This window comes from Odontomachus brunneus, unplaced genomic scaffold, assembly GCF_010583005.1.
Source record: "Odontomachus brunneus isolate Ranch 3 - 2012 unplaced genomic scaffold, Obru_v1 Obru_scaffold_008, whole genome shotgun sequence".
In the NCBI taxonomy this organism is placed as follows: domain Eukaryota; kingdom Metazoa; phylum Arthropoda; class Insecta; order Hymenoptera; family Formicidae; genus Odontomachus; species Odontomachus brunneus.
Window position 1 is genome coordinate 1,114,611 of NW_022639458.1, and position 23,307 is coordinate 1,137,917.

Consider the following 23,307-nt stretch of genomic DNA (forward strand, 5'->3'; position numbering starts at 1 on the left):
TCTCCCATAGTCATTAGCAATCTAGGAAAACTTGATTTCTCATGTAATTAGCGTCGCAGTTCTAAGCTTCTTGCCTGAATTTTATATAATCTCAAAAAAGTCCTTCATAACTAAGTCTGCCATAGAAGTTTTTCTTTAGATTTACAATTTAATTTTGAAAATTGTCGATTTTCAACATTTCTCGATGTTCGACAATTTAGATTTTCATCTTATCCTTATTCTTACCAGGCAACAAAAAATGCACTTACACTGATGAAACGTTTTTTTCGCGTAAAACTGAACAAATGTCGCTGATCGCAAAGAAGCCTTTTCGAAGAAGCCGATGACTAAGGAGTATGCTGATTATTAAGCTGTAGTTAATTAAAATATTTCAACGTTAAGTCACGACGAACGCGCGCCTGTCTGCGTTTGATAAGGTTTCGCGTTATTAACGATATTGTGGGGGCGATGAATTTATGGTCTCCCGGAATAATAGCGTGAAGGTAGCGCGAACTCCGTCACCGGAGTCTCGTCCGCAAAAAGGGCGAGCGAATTTCCAATGTCGAGATATCCCATATATGTAGCACGTAATTGGTCATACTTTTAGATTCTGACGTCTGGGCGGGAATGTGTCTTGTTCGCGCACACCGTTCAACCGACCGACCGACCGACCGACCAACCGACCGGATCCGCCTTCATTTGTTCATCGCAACACAAACGGATTCTTTTTAAACCGTGCGGCGCGCTTTTTGTACACGAGCCCGCGAACTCGCCCTGACCAAAATCGTATTCAAATCGAGATTAATCCGACGCGAAGTCGCTTCGCTCCATGCAACTGCATCCAGTTCACCGACGCGAAGTATGTTTTATCATCTTCGTGGGCCACCATGTGGTCCTGTCAATTGGAAGAACCGGATGAACGGGAAAACTGGTTACTTTTTTTTGCGTGGAACGAAAGAAGAGATCTTTTTCTTCACAAGATCATTTTTGCCACCTAATATTTTCTCAAAAGATAAGAAACAGATAGTAAAAAGAGATTCAGCACAGTTTACATAGTTATCATGATTCTTTTAGGAACATCTCTTTAGTGAAGCATTTGGTTTTATTTTCGTAATGATATAAATACAAACATTTAAAGAGGACAAAAACATTTACCAAATTCAAAAAATGTATTTATACAAAGAATAACATTAATGAATATTTACATGAGGAAATTTCTCAATTACACTTGTTATTTGGTTATATTTTCCAATTATTATTATTTAATATCATACATTTTGATAGTTCTAAAATAAAATAGATGATAAAAAATAATTTTAATAAATACTTTTAATTATTTCATACTAGAAAGCGGAATTGTGGACTACTGTGTGTAAGCGAGGTTCCGGTATTTTTTAACGTTTCTCTCTTGAAACGCACGCTCGCGAAAGCGAGGCGGTGACGGCGACTACCGTAAGATTCCGCTCACGCGTGTCGTACCCGACTGCGATTTATACATTTCGCGTTTATTTTTTCTCCAGCGACGCACAATGTGGTCGCGCTTGTCTGGAACGCCATTTGTGGGAGAACCGTGCAATTATCCGCGCCGGTAAATCCGAACGACAGTTCGTGTATCTCGAGTTTGGTACCGCAGGAGTTCTCTTCTTCTTTCTTTCACTCCTTCATTCGACTGCATTCTCTCCTTTCTCTGCGCTCTTCGACTTAACTGTCTCGCTTTCTTTCGCTATTCCACTCTCTCTCGCGCGGTTTCTCGCGTTCGCTTCACTTAAGGCACTTGATGTCTTAATTGGCTGGCGCGTTTATCTTGAAGCGAAACGTTGCGCTACCGGGTCTTAGCTTGCCTTATAGGTCAATCTTCCCAATCTTCGGGAGCGCTTTCGGTAAACTAGAAAACGAAATGCAAAGAAAGATCTTGATCGATGAAATACGTAAGTTTTGCTAGAGAAAGAAGAGACTGCATCCTCGTTTCTTTCCAAAATTTTTTCCGTGAAAGTACCCGAAACGGCCATCCTGATTCCGTGAATATTCTGATGATCAGGGATCTAAGTAAGGGTGATATTTTTGTGGGCCTTAAACTTGCTAGCATGCAGTTTCAGACTAGAAACGACTCTGTGAAAGGCTTAAACAGGGCTTCAATCGCTACTCTGCTATCGCAGCAAATATGCTCGGTCTTTTACGCCGCTGCAATTAATACTGCGAGTTATTGCCAGTACTACTTATTAAATGCCGGGACTAATAGTTTCGCGTCACGAGAGAGGTTTGTCCGGTTGTTTGTCCGGTTTCAATGTAACTGAGACTGGCGCTGCGTTATTCGGAGGCGTCACCGGTTGAATCTTGTTCAATTATTTAATTTAATCGTCCCTAAGGGCCATCACACACAAAATTACATAGACGCATATGCATAGCATAAGATCATATGGACCAATGAGCATTGAATATTAAGTCGCCATATTGATGATTGATACTTAATATTCGATGCTCATTGGTCCATACTATCTTATGCTATGCATATGCGTCTATGTAATTTTGTGTGTGATGGCCTTAATGGATATCTTCCCAGGGTTGATAGACCAGATTTGCCAAGAAAGAAATTCCATAATATTATCTATCAATGCGAAGGTAATGTGGGAAACCGACGCGATCGGTTGTAGTTTCATAATACGCGGGACCATCATAACCGCGTAAATCAGCTCTTGTCGAAAACAATAGACGCATCACCTGACATAAGCATGGAATTCAATGAAAAAAAGGAAAGAAAAGCACACACACGTACACGGGTACCCGCAGCTCATTTCGTTCGAGACAGTCGACGACGCCCAGTCTGGGTCGAGCTATTTCAGACGAGCTTCTCTCGACATTCATCGGCCGCCACAACCACGCGTCGGACTTCTCGTGTGCGAATAGATAGACAGGTAGACAGACGGGAAACGAGACGAACAAAATTCAGTGCATATACAACTTGTAATTACTTACCGCTACGTAACCGAACATACAACAATTCCAACTCGTCCTCGCCGCTTGTATTTTACATTTCTCTTAGATGCTACCGAGACAATGGATATTCTAGATATAGAAGAAAAGGAAATGCAAACTACTAATTATTTCATATACGGTGCTCTATAATTACGCGCTATTTCCGACATTTCATGTTGGATAAGTTCAACGAGTCCGTTCGCGCGAGAAGCCCTCGGAAGCGATCGACGGGCAGCGCGCTCGCGAAAAGACGAGGGGATGAGAGTGGGTCGTTGGAGAGCGAACGTGGGACGCGCGTTGCACGTCGACGCTGTGTTGACTTCGCGTGGGATCGTCTCGGTGTGTGGATCGTCGCGGGGCCGGGTCGTTATTCAGACACAGGGGGGCTTCGTGTGCGTTCCACTACCACCAGCGACGACACCGTCACCGTGACGCGACTTATCGCGACGCGAGGTGTGGGAGTGTCTTCGTCTCTATCTCGCTGTCCCCTCGTCTTCCCCTTCTGATTTCTCTCCTTCACGACGCGAGATACGAGTGCATGTTACTTTCCTCTGTCCCTCTCTATCTTTCTCTCTCTTTGCAGCATGGCATCTCTTCGTGACTCCCATTCGCGCATTTTTCTGTCCTCGGCGCGACGCATCGTCTCTTATTTCGCCCGCATTGCCGCTGCCAGCTTCTTTCTCCTCTCGGGATTACACGAGAGGAGAAGCTGGTGCTCCCATCGATGTCGACGTGCCACCGCTTGCGCTTGTCGATAAATTTAGTTCGCGGATGTCGGGCAGGACCTCGCGAGGGCTGCCGGCTGCGCCGGCCGATCGGATTTTAAATCGGGATGATCTTGACGACGCATTTGAATGTATACCCATGGGCGCGCGATTATTTATTGCGCGACGAAGTTATCTGGTTCTGGAATTGATTCTGGAGGCGAGCAACGTGGGCAATAAAGTCTCGCATCCGGGGCAGAGGCCCGCCAGCCGACCGCGCAAGTTTATTTCTATCGTGATACACGCGGATCTATTCGGTATAGTCTTTTTTTCATATATAAAACATATAAACTCGTCGATAGATTGCACATAAATAAAAGAGATGTGATAGAATGAAACGATGAGTAACTGTGTGTATATGTGCGAGAAAAATTTATTTGTTGCATTTATTATTTATCTGTTTGTACTGAAATAAAATCCTTTTTAGTATATATATCGCGAAACGAGAGTAAGTTGAGACAAATTTAAAATTAAAATTAATTACGAATTACACACACAAATCAGATGCATCAAGAAGAGAAAGTAATAATAATAATCATAAACTTTAATGGAGAAATAAAGTGAGATAAAATATAATTACGAAAATTTCTTGTATTTTCAATTTTTTAGCGAGAAGGAAAACGTCCGAGAAGAATAGTTAAGAAACGTTAGGCTCATGTTTCATAAAGCGCGAGAGACGCAGAAGGAGAAGCCTACTTACAATTCGCTCGACAAATTACCATCGACTTGCGACTAAAATGGTCAGCTCGGACGAATTGTCGATCGTTAACACCTCCGTGCGAGTGAGTCCACGTTCGCCCGCGGAATTCGCTCTTACCTGGACGCAAAAGCGGACAGGAATGAGGCAAGGAAGAGAGAAGTGGGAAAAAGGAGAGATCGGTACTCCGTGCATACCTACGTGTTATGTACGTGTTATGCACGCATATGTACGCACAGCAGCGCGTCCCGCAACGTGATTATGTGTAGGCCCGTGAAGTGTGGGTTCGGCCGCCTTTAAAGCGCGTGTCGTATTTGGCGATACATCGCACAAAACCCCTCATGTGGGTTCGCCGCGCCGGCGAATGGAGAGAATCGAACGCCGACCGAAGAGGACATTCAAGCGTTAATGAGAGATTTGCACTGAGAGATGCGCGAAGAAACTTGCACTGAGAGATAAAATGTATTGTATTTGTAATTGCATAGAGAAATAATTATAGAATCAGGAAAGCCATTTGTGCTACTTATTATAATTTTAGTGATAATAAAATTATGTGTGTGTGTGTGTGTGTACAGATATTGCTATCACAATTTTGTTGTTAGAATAAAAATAAAAATAATTAAATAAAAATAATACAAAATATGAAAATGAATATGTAATAAGAAGTAATAAAAAATATGGTTGGCCGAAATGATTGTATTTTTAGATTAGTCCAAGTTATTTTAAGATATTTCCAGATTATTTTGCGATTAATTATTTTTCTCTCGGTGCAGCATCTTCCAATGATCGGGTGTAGACATGATAATAATAATAATCAATATACTATACATAAAAAGAGAAATTCATTAGCTTTGAATATTTCGATTTTGAGCGATATACGTGGATATGTCAAATTCGTTTCCAGTTCGTTATCACGCGACAAATGGGTTATATGTGACGATCACTTCGTCCAAGAAATTCCTCCGTTCTTATCCATTGGCATTTCATTTCGACGACTCGTCGTTTCTCCCTACACCTGTTCAAACGCGGTAGCTCGTGTAGGGCTGTCGTAGGTCGTAATAGGAAAACGGTGTTTGCACGAGAGAGCCTACATTCGTTCTGTTTGAGACGAGGACGGAGTGCCGCGCGCGTCACCCACACACTACACTGTCGCTTATTAAGGCACGAACGGTTATCGCGCGAAAGATATACGACGAAAAAGGAAAGGACACGGAGTCTCCTTAAGCCTACGCGAGCGGCACGGCCCACTTCGAGAGAGGTAACGCCGAAGAAGAAACGAGATACATGAGATCGGTAGGGCGGGCGACGGTAGGCGCTAAGAATGACCAGCCTACGAGCTGTCGTCTAATTAGGTGTCGTCGGGATCCTTGTATTTCTGTCATGATTCGAGACTCGATCACAGACACAGTCGCTATTGGATTGCAGGACTTTGCTAAAATTGGCGAACGTCGCTGGTGAAATGAAACTCTGTCGCGATGATCGTGCTGTGTATAGGAAGTTTCAGAGTTCAATCCAGATTACCGTCAAAGAGACCCAATTCGACTGGAATATCTTATTATACAAAGTACGTGCAGATGAATTTCGAGCCTCACGACTCATATTCGGTAATAGAGGTACTATCCAAGTACTTGACCGCGTGGGATATAAATTATCCTCTCTACTTTAACAGTATGAATAGATAGTACTGAATAAAATTCGCAAACGTAAACAACCATAATATATTAGGAAAAAGATTAAGAAAAGTCATTGAAGTGAGTAGCACTAAAGAAGTTTATTTTTCTGTGAAATCTAGAAAAAAAGAAGTCTAGGATGTAAAGTACATCCTATGCGTCTGTTGAAGAGTTAATCAGCCAACTGTAGATATTACTTGAGATATCCATATATCAATATCACTATTAGAAAATTGTGTGTTTTACATGAAATACTCAAATATATATTTAGAATTATATATGAATTTTTCAATCACAACTAAACTATGATGTCTAGTATATCGTATGATTCAGCTGAAGGACACAGATCGACTCTAAATTCAAATCTGAGACAATCTCACGTGAGACAAGTTTCAAGTGACGACTATCAATAAAGTCCTTAGACACACTTATCATGCTTTCTGCGAATTGCATGACAAAAAATTCATACCCTTATTAATTTACAACGTTTTACAATTCCATAAATTTTACTCCTGTCAAGGTCTTGTAACCGCTTGATCTCGCTTAATAATGGTCAGTTGAGAAGATGTACATTGCGAAATCCATCCCGCGGCTCATCATCGTCTCTCCGTCTTGGTCCATGATCGAGCAGCGCATAGCTTTTGCATAGATTAGATCGCAGTCCATCTAGCCTCACGATCCGAGCCGCGTCACAGCGCACAAAGAAGCGGCAGCTGCTTGCCGATCGAGTCAATACTCGTACAGTGGCCAGTGTTGTCCTCTGACCAGTTTCGGAAGGGTGATGTCCCATCCCTTTACCGATCGGAGCCCCGAAGCCGGCCGCGCATTCCTCTCGCTTTTTATCGGCCTCACGCGGCCGCCATATCGCAAAGCGTCCGCGACCAAACGCCAATCCGAGAGATTTTGACGAGTCGCGCGAGGGTTCTCGATGCGGACTCTCGGATAAAGGCGCTTGTGCGAGCGATCGAAGGGTCCTTCGAAAAAAAGGGGGAGATATTAATAAGGTGACACTGTTCGGTGGAGCTTGCTGGCAGGAGGTGGACAGATGTCGCGGTCTCTTTTTTGACTACTATGACGTTTCGCCGGAATCAAATGCACCTTTGTGTTGACGCGACTAGGATCGTATATTCGTGCGGCTGTATTTACTGAAATATTAATAAACTTTGCTTATCGTTGCGCGTAGGGTGAAAAAAGTTCTATTGAATCTTGTATTTTGACGTTAATACGATAGTTTGATACCTTTCTTCAAGCAAAGGAGGAGATTGTTCAGTATTTCAGAGACCTTCACTGAAGGAAGATATCAAATCGTCTCTCTTATTCTCTAAATTTTTTTGGAGGAAATTGTTATTTCGAATGATTTTATCCGCTTCACTACGTCAATCATATGTATTCCTCTCACGTGTTGCGGATAATTTAGGTGACGTTGTAAGTCGGTGACTCGCCGAGTCGCTTACGAAACAACGCGCCGTTCACGCTCATTCAAAGCAGGGCGAGGACTGGTTTAGGCTCGCATCTAGATTCGCTTTTTTGAACAGTCGCCAAGCCGTGGGATGCCGACGCTCGCGGGAGGACGCACCAAATATGTCCGTTTGCGAAACCGCATTTTCATCCGTTTTTTGCGGCCGCATGAATTATCGAGGCAGCGGGAATCTCGAGGGACAGCGACCCTCCCTTCGATTGCTCCCCCTATTCCAATCGGATTCCATTATTCTTCTCGTTTCGTCTTGACGCTATGGCCCCGTATAAATTCCCGACTCGCAACAACGCGATGCGAAATGCAATTTTAATCACTTTTACAATTGATGACGTATATATAATTAATTAGTCTCATTCATCTACTGACTATTATCGATAAGAGAATTTAACGGGGGACATAGTGAAGTCGTGGAGCATAATATAGTATCGTCGAAAACGTTTTCAACAAGTGCTGTCATGTAATGAAATATTCTGTAATCATTACTGTTAGATGTCCCTTACTGCGCGCGTGCTATTTCCAGTTATAATAATACTTTTAACTAAAAATGCAAGATATTGTTTCATGTGTTAAATGCATTTGCTAAATAAGATAAACACATATAATAAAATTCTTTTCTCGTCATTTTAGTTAAGTGTCCGCACAAATATCTTGCGGAGTGAAACGAATCATCTTGCGAATATTATTAAATATTATCGGTCACGCGATCCGTTTGCGTCACAGTTTGCAAAAATAAAATATTTGTCGCCACAGTGAGGAAAGCGGGTCGTCGGCCTTTGCACTCAGCACGACGCATAACTTTTGTGTTTTGTACACGTCCGCGGGATTTAATCCGGTCGTGCTGCGATTGCGCCACGCGCGCGGTGGCCCGAAACAGATGGGTTTTGAAGAAGAAGCGGCCGTATCCCCGACCGTAGAATGTATTCCGAGTGGGTTTCCTCGTAATCTTCTGTTTGTGAACCGTGGCGTGGGACGAGAGAGGATACGAGAGGGTTACGGGGGCGGGAAGCAAGGGAGGACAGCTTCTTCTTGCGTTGCATGTTTGTCGTCGGATCCGCGGGGTGATTGACGGACGTGCCGAGACGAAGACGTGCGCTCTGTTTGGCGACATCGTCGGATCCGATGTTTATCTTCGTGTACGAACTCTTTTCTCCGTGTGGCCCCTGTCGCTTTGCGTAGCCACGTACCAGGCGTACGAGTGTATTTCGCGGCCCGGGCATACACAATATCCATCGCGCTTTGGCGTTCGCTCTCTCAGCGAGGCGAGGTTGATTTGATCCTCGACGCTCGAGACGGGACGAGAGAGTGGATCTCACAGATAAGGGAGATCGACAGCCATGGTTCTCGAGGCCATTGGATTCGCGACCGACGAGCGCCCGCCGATGCGAGTTTTAATCTTATTGCGAATGACACGTCGGAGTGCATTTCGCGAGTAGGGCAGATCGGGTCAAGTCGGCCCAAGAGACACATTAGCTATGCATTTTGTTTATCTATTTATTGTGAGAGAAACAAGGGAAAAGAATATTTAATAGAATATTAATTATTTTCAACACAAAAACTTGATTGATTGTGTCAATAATCATATATCCCTTTTTATTATTTATCTCCCTACAGTTACATATTTAATTATTTATTTAATTCGTCTTTTTTACGTTAACACTTCTAATAATAATGTTTATTTTATTGGAAGCGCCTGCGTTGCGCAGATGCGAAGACCTGGTCTAAACCACCTGATGTCGATGCCGCGACTTTAAATGGCTGTAACTCGTTAAGTCGACGTAACGACATGAAATAAAAAGCAATCTCTTTGATACGCGTATGCCGTTTGAAAGAGTCGAATGTCGCGATCAATTAAAGCACGGTATGCAACATGCGCCACATGCCGCTACTGATAACTAGCCCCACACAGTGAGTTGTACCGTTAGAAAGACATTCAAAAAACAGAAAGACTCAATATCCTCTTGCACGCAATATACTTCCACTTTCGCGTATTCATCAAACGTCGCGCAGGTCCTAAATACTGTATTTATAGATAATAGTCCGTTGGCAGGATCGCGCCGCGCGTGATGTGCGTAGACGGAGCGTTCTCGAGCGTGAACGCACGTTTTCGCAGTGTGACGAATGCCCCGCTCGCGTCGTAATTGCACGCGTGCGTACGCGCACGTGTACGTAAAGGCGAAATGTTTGGGCGGTGCTTTCTCGGGCTTAATCATCCCGGAGCGAGCGCAACGCGAGGGCCGTGCTTTTCACGCGCCGTGTGGCGGGCGGCCCGCCGCAGCGACGTGCAATTACAAATTTCTCATCTCGACGATCTTTCTCGCTGAGATGTCTATATCACACGCGGCTCGTCTATAATTTGAAGCGGCTACGCTCGCGCTCGCGTTCGCGCCTAACGACGAGGCGGACTTGCGCCGAAGAGCGGCAATCTTTCACCGCAGAATGGCCGCATTGCAAGCTCACGAAATCGCGAGGCACTTTGTCTGATTATTGCCGGCAGTATCTCGTCCGAGAGACACTCGTGACGTAATTGCGCATAAAGTGTTGACGATCTCCGTGCGCAACGCGTAAGGTGCGAACGTGAGAACCCTAATTTAGTTGTCGCAACGCTCGCTCTTGGTCACGCGCGATCTGTTATTTTTTCCTTTTTATTTTTTACACCAGCGCTGTCGGTGCTGTGTCGAAGCAGCGAGATTTTATCGCGGCCCCATGTCGTTACTTCGCGCGCGCGCGCGTTCTACGAAGAACAAGAATGAAGACGATTAAGTGCGACACAAAAGTCGAGATGAGAAGTTTCATGCGGCCGGCCACGTTAAGATGTGCGGTTTATGAAGACGTCTCGACGCGCGTTCACCCTCGCCGATTTTCATTGCGTCTCTCTTTCTTTCTCTCTTCCTTTTACGTTACCGTTACAAGTACCTGGACTCGTCGCAGGTCCACAAAGGACATATATGACAAAGAAGCCCGCGAGGAAATTAACCGTGTCGAGGATTCGAATTTACGCGGCGTCGCGAGATCTTAATTAAGCGGCGGTGATGTTTTTTATAAAGGAGTACAATCGAATTCGACGGACGATAAGAGTAATGCTTATTGATCCAGGTGCAAATTACCTCCCGCGGCTCGAACGAGCCCTTTCGCTTGCGCGCGTTCCGCGCGACGTCTTTTACGATCTGTTAAGTAGCTCCGGAGTTGTTTGTCCGTCGTGTGACGGAGCGAGAGTGTTCTACGACGCGACGGAGAACAACGATTACGATGCCCCGGAGGTTTGATTTACTCGCGAGGTGGCTGGAAAATGAACGCCGTCCATTGTGCAGATTCTCAGAACGACGTGGCGCGCTCTCACCTTTGTTTTGCGGGAGACGCGTCCGATAATTCGCCGTCGGCGACGGCATGCTGTGCAATTTTCGTCCAGACGAGACTGTCGCCCCGGCGCGACGTTAGATCGACGTAATCGTCGTGACATCACGTTAATCCGACGCGCCGTCGGACCTACATGTGAGATTAGGGGAGACCAAGGTAGATTTCCATATTTTCAGAATTTCGGTATTAGAATTTTATAGATAATTTTACCTCCTTCATATAAACGAATATATCGTATATATATTTTATATTTCGAATATATATTTTATCCCCTTCGTATAACGAATAATCACATAAGTGATTAATTTTAATTATTTTGTTCATAACAATTACTTTTATTATGCAATATCATATTATATAGCTTAAAATTTTATTGCAACTAAAAATACATCAAACATGATAAATGGTCACTCATTAACACGTCATTAATATATCATTCATATGTAATTTGTTGTCATCAATGTGTTATCATGTTTGCTGAAAACACTAAAGTTTATTCGTTCGTAATTAAATCGAGAACATTAAAATGAAATTTCGGAATATTTGTTCGATTATTTTTTAATTGTGATGTTTTTATGATTTTAATGCAACTTACAGGGAGCAGTATCTATGTATTCTAAAAGAAATGTTTTACGATTTTTTTTCCACTGTTTCACAACGAATGAAATACCTAAACGAAACGTATGGCTAACCCGATACGGTCTTCCCTAAGGTCGCACTAAGCTTTTCGTCGGCTTCCAGATGCATCTGCAGACCTCCCATAATTTCAGACCAGGCCATCGCACGGACTTCCGGGATATTTCAGAGAACGCAGAGGCGCAAGAAAATGTAATTATCGCAAGCGCGATCGTTGGTACGTCGAAACGCGCCGTTGATTATTCTTCTTTATTTTTCGCTGGTATATTTAAACACGGATGCGCAGCCTCGACGGTGATCCAAGGAAATGCACTGGAACCGAAGTATAATTGTGCTGATTGCCGTCGAGAGCGCAGATGCGAATCGCCCGCGGCATGATAATCCTGCTGCCCGCAACATCCTGTAATAATACTGCGCGCGAGCCCGCCCGACGTGCCATCTACGATTGGTGGCTGCAATTAAATGTTAAATTGGGAATTCCCGCGAGGATACGATCATCCGTATGCCGAATTTCCCGGAATTATTCATTAAACGTTTTCGGCGCCGGTTGGTCAGAACTCTGACTCAAACTGACTAGATTTTTCTTTTATAGAAGTCACTCATTCTAATGGAATGTTGTACTTAAGCTATCTATTCTTTTTTTTGTGATTTTATAAGGAATTTAAATACGATGGTAATGAGCACGGTGATTTAGATACTACGATAACTTATTTATTTATTTAACGGTAAAATCCCTCTTTTTTCATACTAAAGAAAGATAAAATTATATAAAAATATGTTAGTATATATTTTCAAATGAGAGAGAGAGAGAGAGAGAGAGAGAGAGAACGCAGATTTCAACTACATCAAATAGACAAAATATTGACAGAGCTAATAAATAAAGCAGGGTTTACAGATACAGATAATCCGGATTATATACAGTCGAAGAAGTATGATTACCAGTTGCAAGAACAATTCGAATACAAGCAAGTAAAATGAAATATATATTCATTCGCACCACACACATATATGCATAAACATACATATTTAAACATTACATATCATCATATAAACCTAGCAGATCGTTTAAAGGATGCAACAGATTCCGAAAAATAATTCCAAGAGCGCGGCATGAAAAGCTGATAATAGAGCTAATGTCATTTCGATCGTCGTAATGTTCGGTATACAGAAAAATTCTTATGTTTTCTACATGCGCGCGCGCGCGAGAGGTGCGTCACTGCGTGTACATGTGTACATATATGCACGTATGGCGCACGACGCCCGCACAGGCGTATGTATCAGCGCGCGCGCACGTGTCGCGGTTTTCTAACGCGGCATTACGCGCTCGGCAGCAAACAACGAAATAAGAGCATCAGATAGTGAGACGCGCCGCGCGGTTCGCTCTCGCACACTTCATAAATAACTCCGGCTTCTCGACCCACACACTTATCTCGGACCGCCGCTCGCGCGAGGTGGAACGATAATCTTAATAATCATAACCGCCGCCGCGTCGACGATGTCGTCCGCGCGTTCACCGCGCCGATCCTTCACCTCCACTCGTCATCAGATACACACATGTACATTCTCTCTCCTCTCTCTTTGCAACTCTTTCTATCGTTGCTTGTCCTTCTCTATGGCTCGCACGCGCCTCACCGCCTTACGTTATTAACCTAAATTGCCATGCTCGTGAATGGAATCACGCCCTTATCGAGTCACACAGAGCACCGCCACGTCCACGTGTGCGCGAGGCGAGCCGAGTCGTCGTGTGTGAGGCGAGGTGCAATGCGTCGAGTGGCCGCCCGCCACGTAACGATCGCCTCGACGCTGTCTTCGCGGCACACGAGGGAGAGGTAATTATCTCGACGTGTTCGTTTCTGGTAATATGGTGGTCTTGGCAATAATAGAGTGATTAATGTGGACGGATGGCACGCGGATGAGAAAGCGAAATTTATTCGATAAATTGATCCGAGTAATTCTCTCGTCCGCGACGGAAGATAGTGCTATCAGCTATCATTATCCAGGTATTTCTACAGCGTGATAATTCATGATATACCCGTTGCATTATCGCGCACTATCATGTACAAATTTTCTTTTATTAATAATTAAAAATCTACGTAGACATTTGCAAAATGGTAGAGGAATTTTTTGTTCAATTTAATCTAATATACAAGCATACGACGTCACAGCCTGCATAGCTCAACTACCATATCGCGCGTGACTATACATACATTTAGCGTACATTTTCTTTAATTAATAACTCAAAATTTTATGTAATTGTTTGCGAAATGGTAGGGAAATTTTGTATTCAGTTTGATGAGTTCTACATAACGGGTGCATCATGAATTGTCAGGCACCCTCATAGACATATCGATCTCAACTTTGTCTTAAATTATCATTTTTTACTTAGACAATGAAATAAATATATAGAAACATAATTTTGTTTGATAAATAGTAAGTTTATAAATGATCCCTTTGATGCGCATTGAAAGTACGATAAGTACGATAAGTACGAAAGTACAGAACTTAGTCGTTTTATGCATATCGATGACTTGAAGAATAAATCAAAAGAAATAACAATAAGAACAAATAACTAGAAATATCCGATTACGATATCTGAGTACTTTGAGAAATATCTAAATAATAATAAATTTGTGAAATATCCTGGTTCCTGTGATTTTATTTCCAGGTAGTGTCCTAAGATATCCAAATATTCGGAATTGACACCATTAGTAAAATGTTGAAATCGTTTAACTCGAGTCTTTTCCTCTGTTTGAAATGTATCTTTAATTTTCTTTTTCCTCCTTTTTTCGTTCCCTTTTTTTTTATACAAACTGGCTGTTCGATGGAATCGGCGATATCAGTGATTACACTCGTGACAAAGGTAGATAAGTCCTTGAAATGTGCCTTAGGCTATTATTCGAGACTATGCAAATGTCAGATTACACGTGATGGGCAAGGTTCTATGGACGATAGTGTCGCGTCGGTAAGCTCGCGATAACAATGGTCGAGCGTGACTAGCGTAGATCGCGCCACGATTCGACTACGTTCAATACCGCCGATACTAGATTACAAGAGGACAACGAATGTACGTCTTGTGCACGTTGTCGCAGATCGTCGTCATTCAAATACTCGTGTACGACAGTGTGCTCGAGCTGCAGCTCGAAATCAATCGATCGAACAATCCTATAATATAAGCCGATAAGCTTGACAACATCACTTAATATGAGAATGACGTGCTTCACTAGTAGAAATTCTTCTATTCATACCGCACGTGGAAAAGCTTCCCGGCGTTTGCACGGGAGCAACGACAAAGACAGACGAAGATTCTTGGATTACGCTTCGCGCATTTATAGGTCAAGACCGCTGACGTATCCACAATCTTACGCGGCGTCGTCGTTCCAACGTGCGTAAACAACGTCTGGTTTACCAAGTCCTGGAAGTTCGAGTCGAAGTAGTCGTTGATTATTCAGCGTCTAGCCGTGTCGTATAAATGTTCTCGAAATACAAGACCATTTATGAGGAAACGACAATGCGCTGACGCGGACTAGACGCACGTCAGTCGGCACCGTTATTATAGAATTTTCTCCAGCGTCAAGTTTTTGTCGCGTCCCTGAGAAATTTTCGGTGAACCAAAGATTGCGCACTAACTCTCAAGCGGAAATGAAGCGCCGAAGATATTTCGATTGGTCAAAAAACGGTTGTTACGGCGTGATTTACCGTCACGCGATTCTAGCGCGACGTAGAAGAAACCGTGATGGTCGTGCCGCGCGTTCTCTGCCACGTGGGACGCTCGAAAATGCCGCAGTTCTTTTTCCCTTGCCGCGAAAGGGTCTCATTATACAAGGCTATGCTTTCGCAACGCCGCCTCGCAGGACATAGCATCTAGACACTGTGGAAAAAGTTCGGGACCGTCGAACGTGAGACCGCAGGCAAACGACCGTATGATGTTGCCTTTCGTCGCTCTATAGCTAGCTTTCAGCTATATATTTTAATTGACTTAACGTCTGCCTGGATGTCTCCAAGGAAGGTCGGAGAAAGTACCGTATGTGTAAACTATCCGTTGCGATTTTTGTTGCGATACACAAATTCCTTTCTATATATATTTCTTTATTATTTTTTTTTATAAAATATAATTATATAAGTCCTTATAGAAAATAATTATAACATTATAATTATATTTTATTTTATATTTGTTTCTTGCAAAGCTAGATTGTTACTATAGAAATGGTAAATTTAAGAATTTATCGAATATTAATCGAATATGCGATATAAAAAACATACAAGTTGTAATTTTACATATTTAATATTTTCTCCGGGTAGTTTCGCTTTAACTGTCGTTGTATAGTTTGGCGACGTCGCGTATATACACACTGAAAATGCTCGATTGATGTGTGGCATTTCTGCTGATTTCGCTGGATACAACCTTGTCCAAGACCGAGGCGATGGTCGAAAGTCTGGCATCGTACTACACGTAAAGTTTGCGTAAAGTCTGGCAGTATCACGAGACGATGTCGCGATGCTCGCGTGAAACGAAGATCGACATCGACAGTGCGAGCGAGACCAGACTCAAGACCCCTCACTAGTCTCCCGTGAGTGGCGGCGCGTGTCAACCTTGCCGGGTCCTTGAAACCACGCGACCGTACGACGAGCCAAGACAGAACGGCAGGTTATTAAACGTGTGTTCGCTAGCTTCTAGGAATCAGCTGATTGGCGAGTGACTGGGGGATTCCTAGAGGTCCGCCTTGGGAAAAATTCGAACTCGCGTCTTTTACTAACCGGATGGAGTCGGGTTTCGGGATATGACCGAAGGCGCGAGCACGTGCAGCTGTAACTTTTACGGAAAATACACGACTATAGTCGGAGCCGGTAGAATTGGAGATCTTTCGTGTCGTGTGTTTTATTTAGAAGCAACTGAGTCAAGCAATCGAATTATGTATGTTTCATGAGTTCTTCAGCGAGTCTGTTCTTCTTTGAAAAAAATCTACATTGGACCTCAACCATAATCTCAATATAACATAAGCTCGAAAAAGGGATTAACCTTTTCGCTACTGTACGGTCATATATGTTCCAGAAAAATTCAAAATCTACTATTGGTTTTTTGTGTATTTATTAATTTATATCAGTTTATATTAATTTATATTATTTTATTAATTATTACTAATATTGTTGCCTGAACAAGTTAACAATATTAAATTAATAGTAATTAACTTATTATAAATTTAACACAGTAAGTTATAGACATAATCTTATAAATGTAATTAATTAATTAATTTAATAATTAGAGTAAATAAATAAATAATAAATAATTAGAATAAAAAATGATTCTTTCATAATTTGCTGTTACAAATTGAAACATTTTCGTTGATTAGAAAATATATTCAAGTGAACTCATTAAAGTATTGTTGATAGGAAGTTCGTTATCTCTCTTTCTCTCTCTCTTTCTCTCTCTCTCATGAAATTTGTTTTCTATTGCTAAACTAGCTACACTATAGCTTGTATTTTTTCACCAAATCTTAACTGTATTTGTTTTTTTTTAAGTAAATGTACACTAGCGATAAGAAACAAACCTATAGTCGTCATTCTAATCTGTTTTGATATTTCGCGACTCGTACGCATAATTTTTTAAGAGAAGCGATACTGCGTTGAAGTTATGAAAGAAGAGGAAACACGATTCGTGATAGAAGAGGCTGGCGGCAAAAAACTCGGCGCCGCAACTTCTCTATTTTCTTACGCTCGGTAATTAACCTTTGCGATCACGTTGAGCGAATTATCGTCATAATTATTCTACGCCAGCCGAGGCCTTCGTGCCGACTTGATCGTTCGTCATAGTATCAACGTGCACGGCTAGCGCGTGACGTCCGTTAAATGCTGATGAGCGAACGCTCGGGAATTTCCTAATGCGGAGATAACGTCTGATGCGAGTTCTCAGCCGGGGTCGGCAAGAAATTCCCCGAGAGCTACGCGAACTATCTAGCTCGCGCGATTTTCGTCGTTCCCTCCTCTCATCGTTAGATTAATGAGCACATTATGATAATTCTTTCGCCGAAAAGAAACCGGGTCTCCGCCACGGAAGAATGCGGCGTCTGCCCCAAATCAAGCATAATGCACGGAATTAGTCGCTGATAAAGCTTGCTTGTCTCGTCAGCTGAGCGTGATGTAATTAAATCACCCTATAATCTCTCTGCCTCCCCTCTCTCATTTCCTTGGCAATTGTCACTCTAACGATCATTAGACTCGCATTGTTGCCCGCAGGCGACGAAAACGTAGAAGAGAGCGCAGGAATGCGATTAGGACGCTGAAACGTGCGCGGCAAGTCGGCTGACGTTAATCACCATCACGAAAATTGTGCGCGCCGTCGTGGGGATCCGATTCTTCTTTCTATTTGAGAGGGTAGACGCAGGCGATATCTTCGCGAGAAGACCGCCTGTTTGTCGGAATGTTTACGTAACCATAGATAACTGACGTAGAACTGTTAGTTAGATAAGTTTTGGCGCAAGTGCCAAACCACAATTCGCGATTGATGGAGAGCGAAATATCGCAATAGAACGCGCCGACAAATTATGAAAACGGCTTTATGACAGTAAAGGTATCCCTTTGCGCATTTACGAAGGGGGCGAATTATACAGGAAGAAAATCACCAAAGAAAGAAGAGTAGTATGCAATTTGTCATTCGACGTGTTTTGCGTGCGGCATCATGGTTCAGTACTTCGCCTGTGCCTTGCAGATTACCGTACCGGGAATGCTATTGCCCGCGGAGCAGGACATTATGATAATTCATGCCTTCGCGGTTTTCGCGAAGATCATCCGCCAGTGTGTGTGTTTGCGTACATGCGTACTCTCTCTTAATGCTCGAAGATCCTTTAAACTTCGGCTTCTACTGAAGTTCACACACGCATTATTCCGTTTCTACGTTTGCGATTTCGTTGCGAATTGAATGCGAGAACCAACATACGGTGCATCGAAAATATAAATTTAAAAAAACAAATATGTGTTTAATTTTTTAAACTTACTAATATTCCTACAAAAAAATTGAGGTAGTGCTTCATTTTTCGTGTTGAACATTATTGTATTATATATCGTTTTAATTCTTGCGTTTCTAGATTAAGTATAGCTGTGAATATTTTTTTCATTGATTTTTTTCATGGCCATTTTCACTAAGGTATACTAAAAAGTTTTTCGTATTTATTAAAAATTACTAATATTAATATATTTAAAATTATTATTATTATTATTATGAAAAAGATTTTTCAGATATTCAAAATACCATTTCCGACCAAAGCACCGCTCTTTTTATTTGGAGCAATTTAAATTAATAATTAAGAGTTACAGATATATTTATTAAAGGTATATTTACTTGGGAATAGAGTAGGCTTCTGATACAGCTGGAAACAACGTCATAACGTTTATGACCGAACAAGAGAAATGCGCTCGAGCCTCCGGTGAAATATTTAAATATACACCGTGACTACTTGTATTCGCAGGTAGCTTTATCTAGTTTTAGCTGCCCGGTTTAATCCTTGTTGGAAAATTACTAACACCCGGTTGCGAGGGAAAGTCGAACGTAATAATCAACTGTCTCGATCTAGCTGCTGTGAGTCCGGTTCGAAGATTAGATTCGGTGGCGCCTGATAATCCGCATTCCGATTTCATTTTTCGAGACGGCAATCTAATTAATCGATCGCCTCAGGACTCTTATAAATACCGATAATTATTTCTTGTATAATTATTGACTGAAATTATAGTCACTTTTTCGCGACTCGTAAACTTTTGCCGAAGAGAAAACGAAATTCCGAGACTCGCCGCGTTGGCCACGGAGATACAAATCGTGTTCGCCAATATAAGCAATCTCTGTTATCGAACGAGGCAAGGATCCAGATCCTTTAAGGACCTGTAAAGGTCCTACGGTGTTCCTGCAAAACTCACCAGAAGGCAGCAGGTTCTGGCATTTGGTACTCGAAGCTGGAAAAATACGAGGGGGAGATTTTGGGCCTGCTCTCGAGCGTCAGACCGGTTCGTGCTATTACGTCTGTAACGTCGGGTCCCGCCGCTAGGTGGCGGTACGTGCACGGAGAACTCTCGCCGTCGACGATCAGTCTCGTCCTAGCCGTGCAGGGTGTTGGATGTGTCTGACATGATGCTAACGTTTTCAGATATCGAATAATTTCGATACTCTGAGGAGGATTTATCGATCTTTCTATCGAAGAGTAACTGAATTTTTATGCAACATGCGTACAATATACTTCCTTAAGCTTATCACTCGAAAAATGACCGCTCCGTGAATATACCCGGCTGTATAGATCGAGCAAGTATAAATAAAAGTTAATAAGTAAGCGGAGCTATATGATTATGAATATGAGGAACTGGTGGGTGGATTGATGAAATTAACGAAAGTCTCGGTTTTGATAAAGAGATCAACACGTTTATTTGATGCTCTCGCGCAGATTATGCGCTTTTTCTAGACGACTTATAAATTTAATCTTTTTGCACTCGTATAAATATAAATAACGCGTTGTATACACATTCGCACCTTACATACACGTATGCACTGTTGCACGGACTCGCATTCCGCACAAGTCATCTTAATCCTAAAATCTAAGTCACATATCGATTACGGACATTCTTCGCGCTTACAACGACATACAACTCGGCTAGAGTTTTACGTACAAGAAACAGAATGGAAGACCTCGGTGATTCTTGTTGCGTAAGGCACTTAAAATATAATATTCGTATAATTTATATACAACAAATGATCAACGAAATATGAAAAGGACGGGTGAACGCGGCGATAGGTCAAGAAAAAAAAAAAAGAGAAAGACGGATCAACGCAAAATCTTGTGATACGAAGGAACCATCTGTGTTCGACACGCTGAGAAAGAATCGTAACACATATTTACAAGGCACTAGTAATAAGGCACTGCCACCAATTGGCTACTGGCCGACTGTACGCGGACTCTCGAAGGGATGAGAGGAAGGGGGGAATAATTCACGTCTTCTCTAACGATCGTCTAACTTAGCGGCGTCACGATCTCTCTTTCGCGAACGGGACCGCGTCTACAATGATCTACATTATTGAGGAACATGTTTCCGTTCCGCGGAGTTCCGTTTACGTGACGACGTAAATCGGCGTTGAAACGGCGAGCGAGTTCTCGGCCGCGGTCGATCGGCCGCGGATCGCCGTCGACACAAGCTTGTTAGGTATCACTTCATGCACGACACAATTAACAGTTTTCATCGGGTCTTCCTTTTACCACGGCCTCCACGGTTTTCCCTCCACTGGCTGCACCACGCTCTTTCTCATCACCAGAGCGAGGGGTTTCTGAAGGGGCGGACTGCAGATGCGCGGATCGAATTCTGGATCACTGGTATAGCCGTTCGCCGGGGACGTCGCGACGTCCCTGTGACTGTTGCTCGAGCTATAGCCGGTGGATTGATCCCGGAAAGACACCGGCGACGCCTCGAACGTCACCGGGCTCGCCGCCGAAGTGGACGTCGAGCTGGCGGAGGACGAGGAGGAGGACGATGACGCTGTGCTGGCCGTTCTTTGGGGGATGGGGATTAAAGTTGGTAACGGTGAGGTTGGCGTTGGTGACGACGACGGTGACGTAACCGGTGTCGCTTTCGCGCCCGCCGGAAGCACCAAGGCGATGTCACCGTTCGCCAATCTGGTCGGCAGCAACTGCAGACCGGTGCCGTTGGCATTGGTGAAGAATATGCCGTTCGACTGTTGCACTTGGATCCGCGGAGTCGCGTCGACTTGCGGCAAAATGTGTACTTGCAACTGCGTCGTCGGCGGCGCAGGTTGGACAGGCTGTTGTGTCGTCACTTGGCCGTTATTGCTGTTGGCATCGACCGGACCTATGCACGAGGCCAGGTGAGCTAGCAGACGTCGTCGCACCGAGGCGTCCAGACCAGGAAACTTGCCAACCTCGCTGGCGCACTCGGTGAAACCGGCGCGGAATTTGTTCACGATAGACGGATCCGCCGATGCAGTCAGAGCGACGGACTGCCGTTGCAGATTCTCCATATGTTTCACGGCCATTTCCAAAATGTCAGCCTTTTCGAGTTTTGAGTGCCTTGACGGCTGTAATAGAAAAAAAATTGACGATCAAACGACCGGTCAACTAACACGGCGACGTGCCGATCTACAAGATCGAAAATAGAAAAAAAATTTTCGAAAATTGAAATAAAAAATTTTTATTATAGCACAAAATCAACTGTTATCAAGAGATTATTGTCATATAAGAAGTTTATATGAGTTTATATGAGAAGAGAACAATACGAAAAGAACGATGTCGAGATACTTACGTCTTTTTTCATGGCGTCCAATATAAGGGTCTTTAGATCATTTAAAGAGTTGTTGATACGGGCGCGACGTCTCTTCTCCATGATAGGTTTATTGCTCTGTAAAGAAAAAAATTTTTGCCGTTGAGTAAGAATGGCAGGAAAGTTTCGCAACTATTATACAATAGTCGGAATTCGAAGAGATTTTGAGAACTAGTAATTCTGTTTGATCCAACTTGAATTCCAAAATTATCAATGTAACTTATATATTTCTATAATGAAGTCTCGTCCACCAAGTGCAAAAATCGATAATTCCGTCAGACAAAATATTGGCGAACGTCGATTTGATTTCATCTCGACATAACGTCTTAGTAGTGATCACAATGATCACAACTCTTCATTTATGAGAAAAAACAGTTGATCGGTTACATTATCGGTCCGAAATATAGAAAATACAAATGAAAGATCGGCTGAGAATATTTTTCGATAACGAGTTGCTCAATAGGAGACTAACCCGTCGGTTTTCGCTAGATCGTCGCGTAGTTGTCACGGTTGGGGTAGTCTGCGCTGGCGGCTGACCAGCTTCCTGAGGCACGTGTTGCGCGGGTGGCGTAGCGCCGACGGTGACACCGCCCGTCGGCATCGTGGTACCCACTCCGGTCACCATTCTTGATCTTATTTTCTGTATCACAGACTCGTAAGCCAAGTAATAGTTTAATGTACAAACACTGGCGGTATCGATCGGTGTATCACTTCACTGATAATCCAATAGTCTATTGTGCTGGTGTATCAAAGCCTCATTTCACACTGTCGATCGACGCGTGATCGTGATAATCCAAGGAATCACGACAACGTGAAATCGCAGGTTGTGTAGAGAAAAAGAGAGAGGCAGTCCACACGCCGGTGTGTCTTACACGTCTCTCTTGCTCAACGTCTCGCAAGAGTCCGACCACTCGGGAGTAGTGTCAGAGCTCGACTGACTCGGCGAGCGACGAACGTGTTCTGTCGCACGGTCGGAGCGTGGCACTCGATGGAATGCCCACTAGTAGTGCCGCCACTTTCGGCGATGGTGGGGAGCGATGAGGGAGACAGAGGAAAGGTGGGAGAAGCAGCGCGTGACGTTTTAACCCGGGTACTCCTACCATCGAATTCTGACAGTCGGACGGCACCCGAGTGCCTTTAAGGCCCCCACTCTAGTCTCGGTCCCCTCCATACCGTCTGAACGGCGGCTTGCTTCGCAATTCCCTTCGGGCCTTTCCGGACTCGATCGATTGGGTTTTCTAGTGAGATTGACATTGGTGATTTCCGACGGAATTTTCGACTGTTCTTTTGTCTGTCATCTTGGATGACTTTGCTGAAATTTGAAATACGATTTGTCCGAACTCTCTTTGTTTATCATTTTTTTTTCAGCAACCCAAGATATTCCGCATAATTGTCGATGCACCCTGATTTGTGACAAATGAAACTCTTTATTAATAGAGTGTGGAGAATAGAGGA

General features: G+C 43.3%; 1 protein-coding gene across 1 annotated transcript; it reads right to left on the reverse strand.

Moving 5' to 3' along the window:
* Positions 1-19,926: 19,926 nt before the first annotated feature.
* LOC116854111 (protein hairy-like) lies at positions 19,927-22,944 on the reverse strand. Its single transcript, XM_032835706.1, has 3 exons — positions 22,325-22,944; positions 21,835-21,930; positions 19,927-21,610 (listed from the first exon to the last, which is right to left on the reverse strand). Exons 1-3 carry the CDS (start codon positions 22,475-22,477, stop codon positions 20,774-20,776), a joined length of 1,086 nt encoding a protein of 361 aa, XP_032691597.1. The 5' UTR covers positions 22,478-22,944; the 3' UTR covers positions 19,927-20,773.
* Positions 22,945-23,307: the final 363 nt, after the last annotated feature.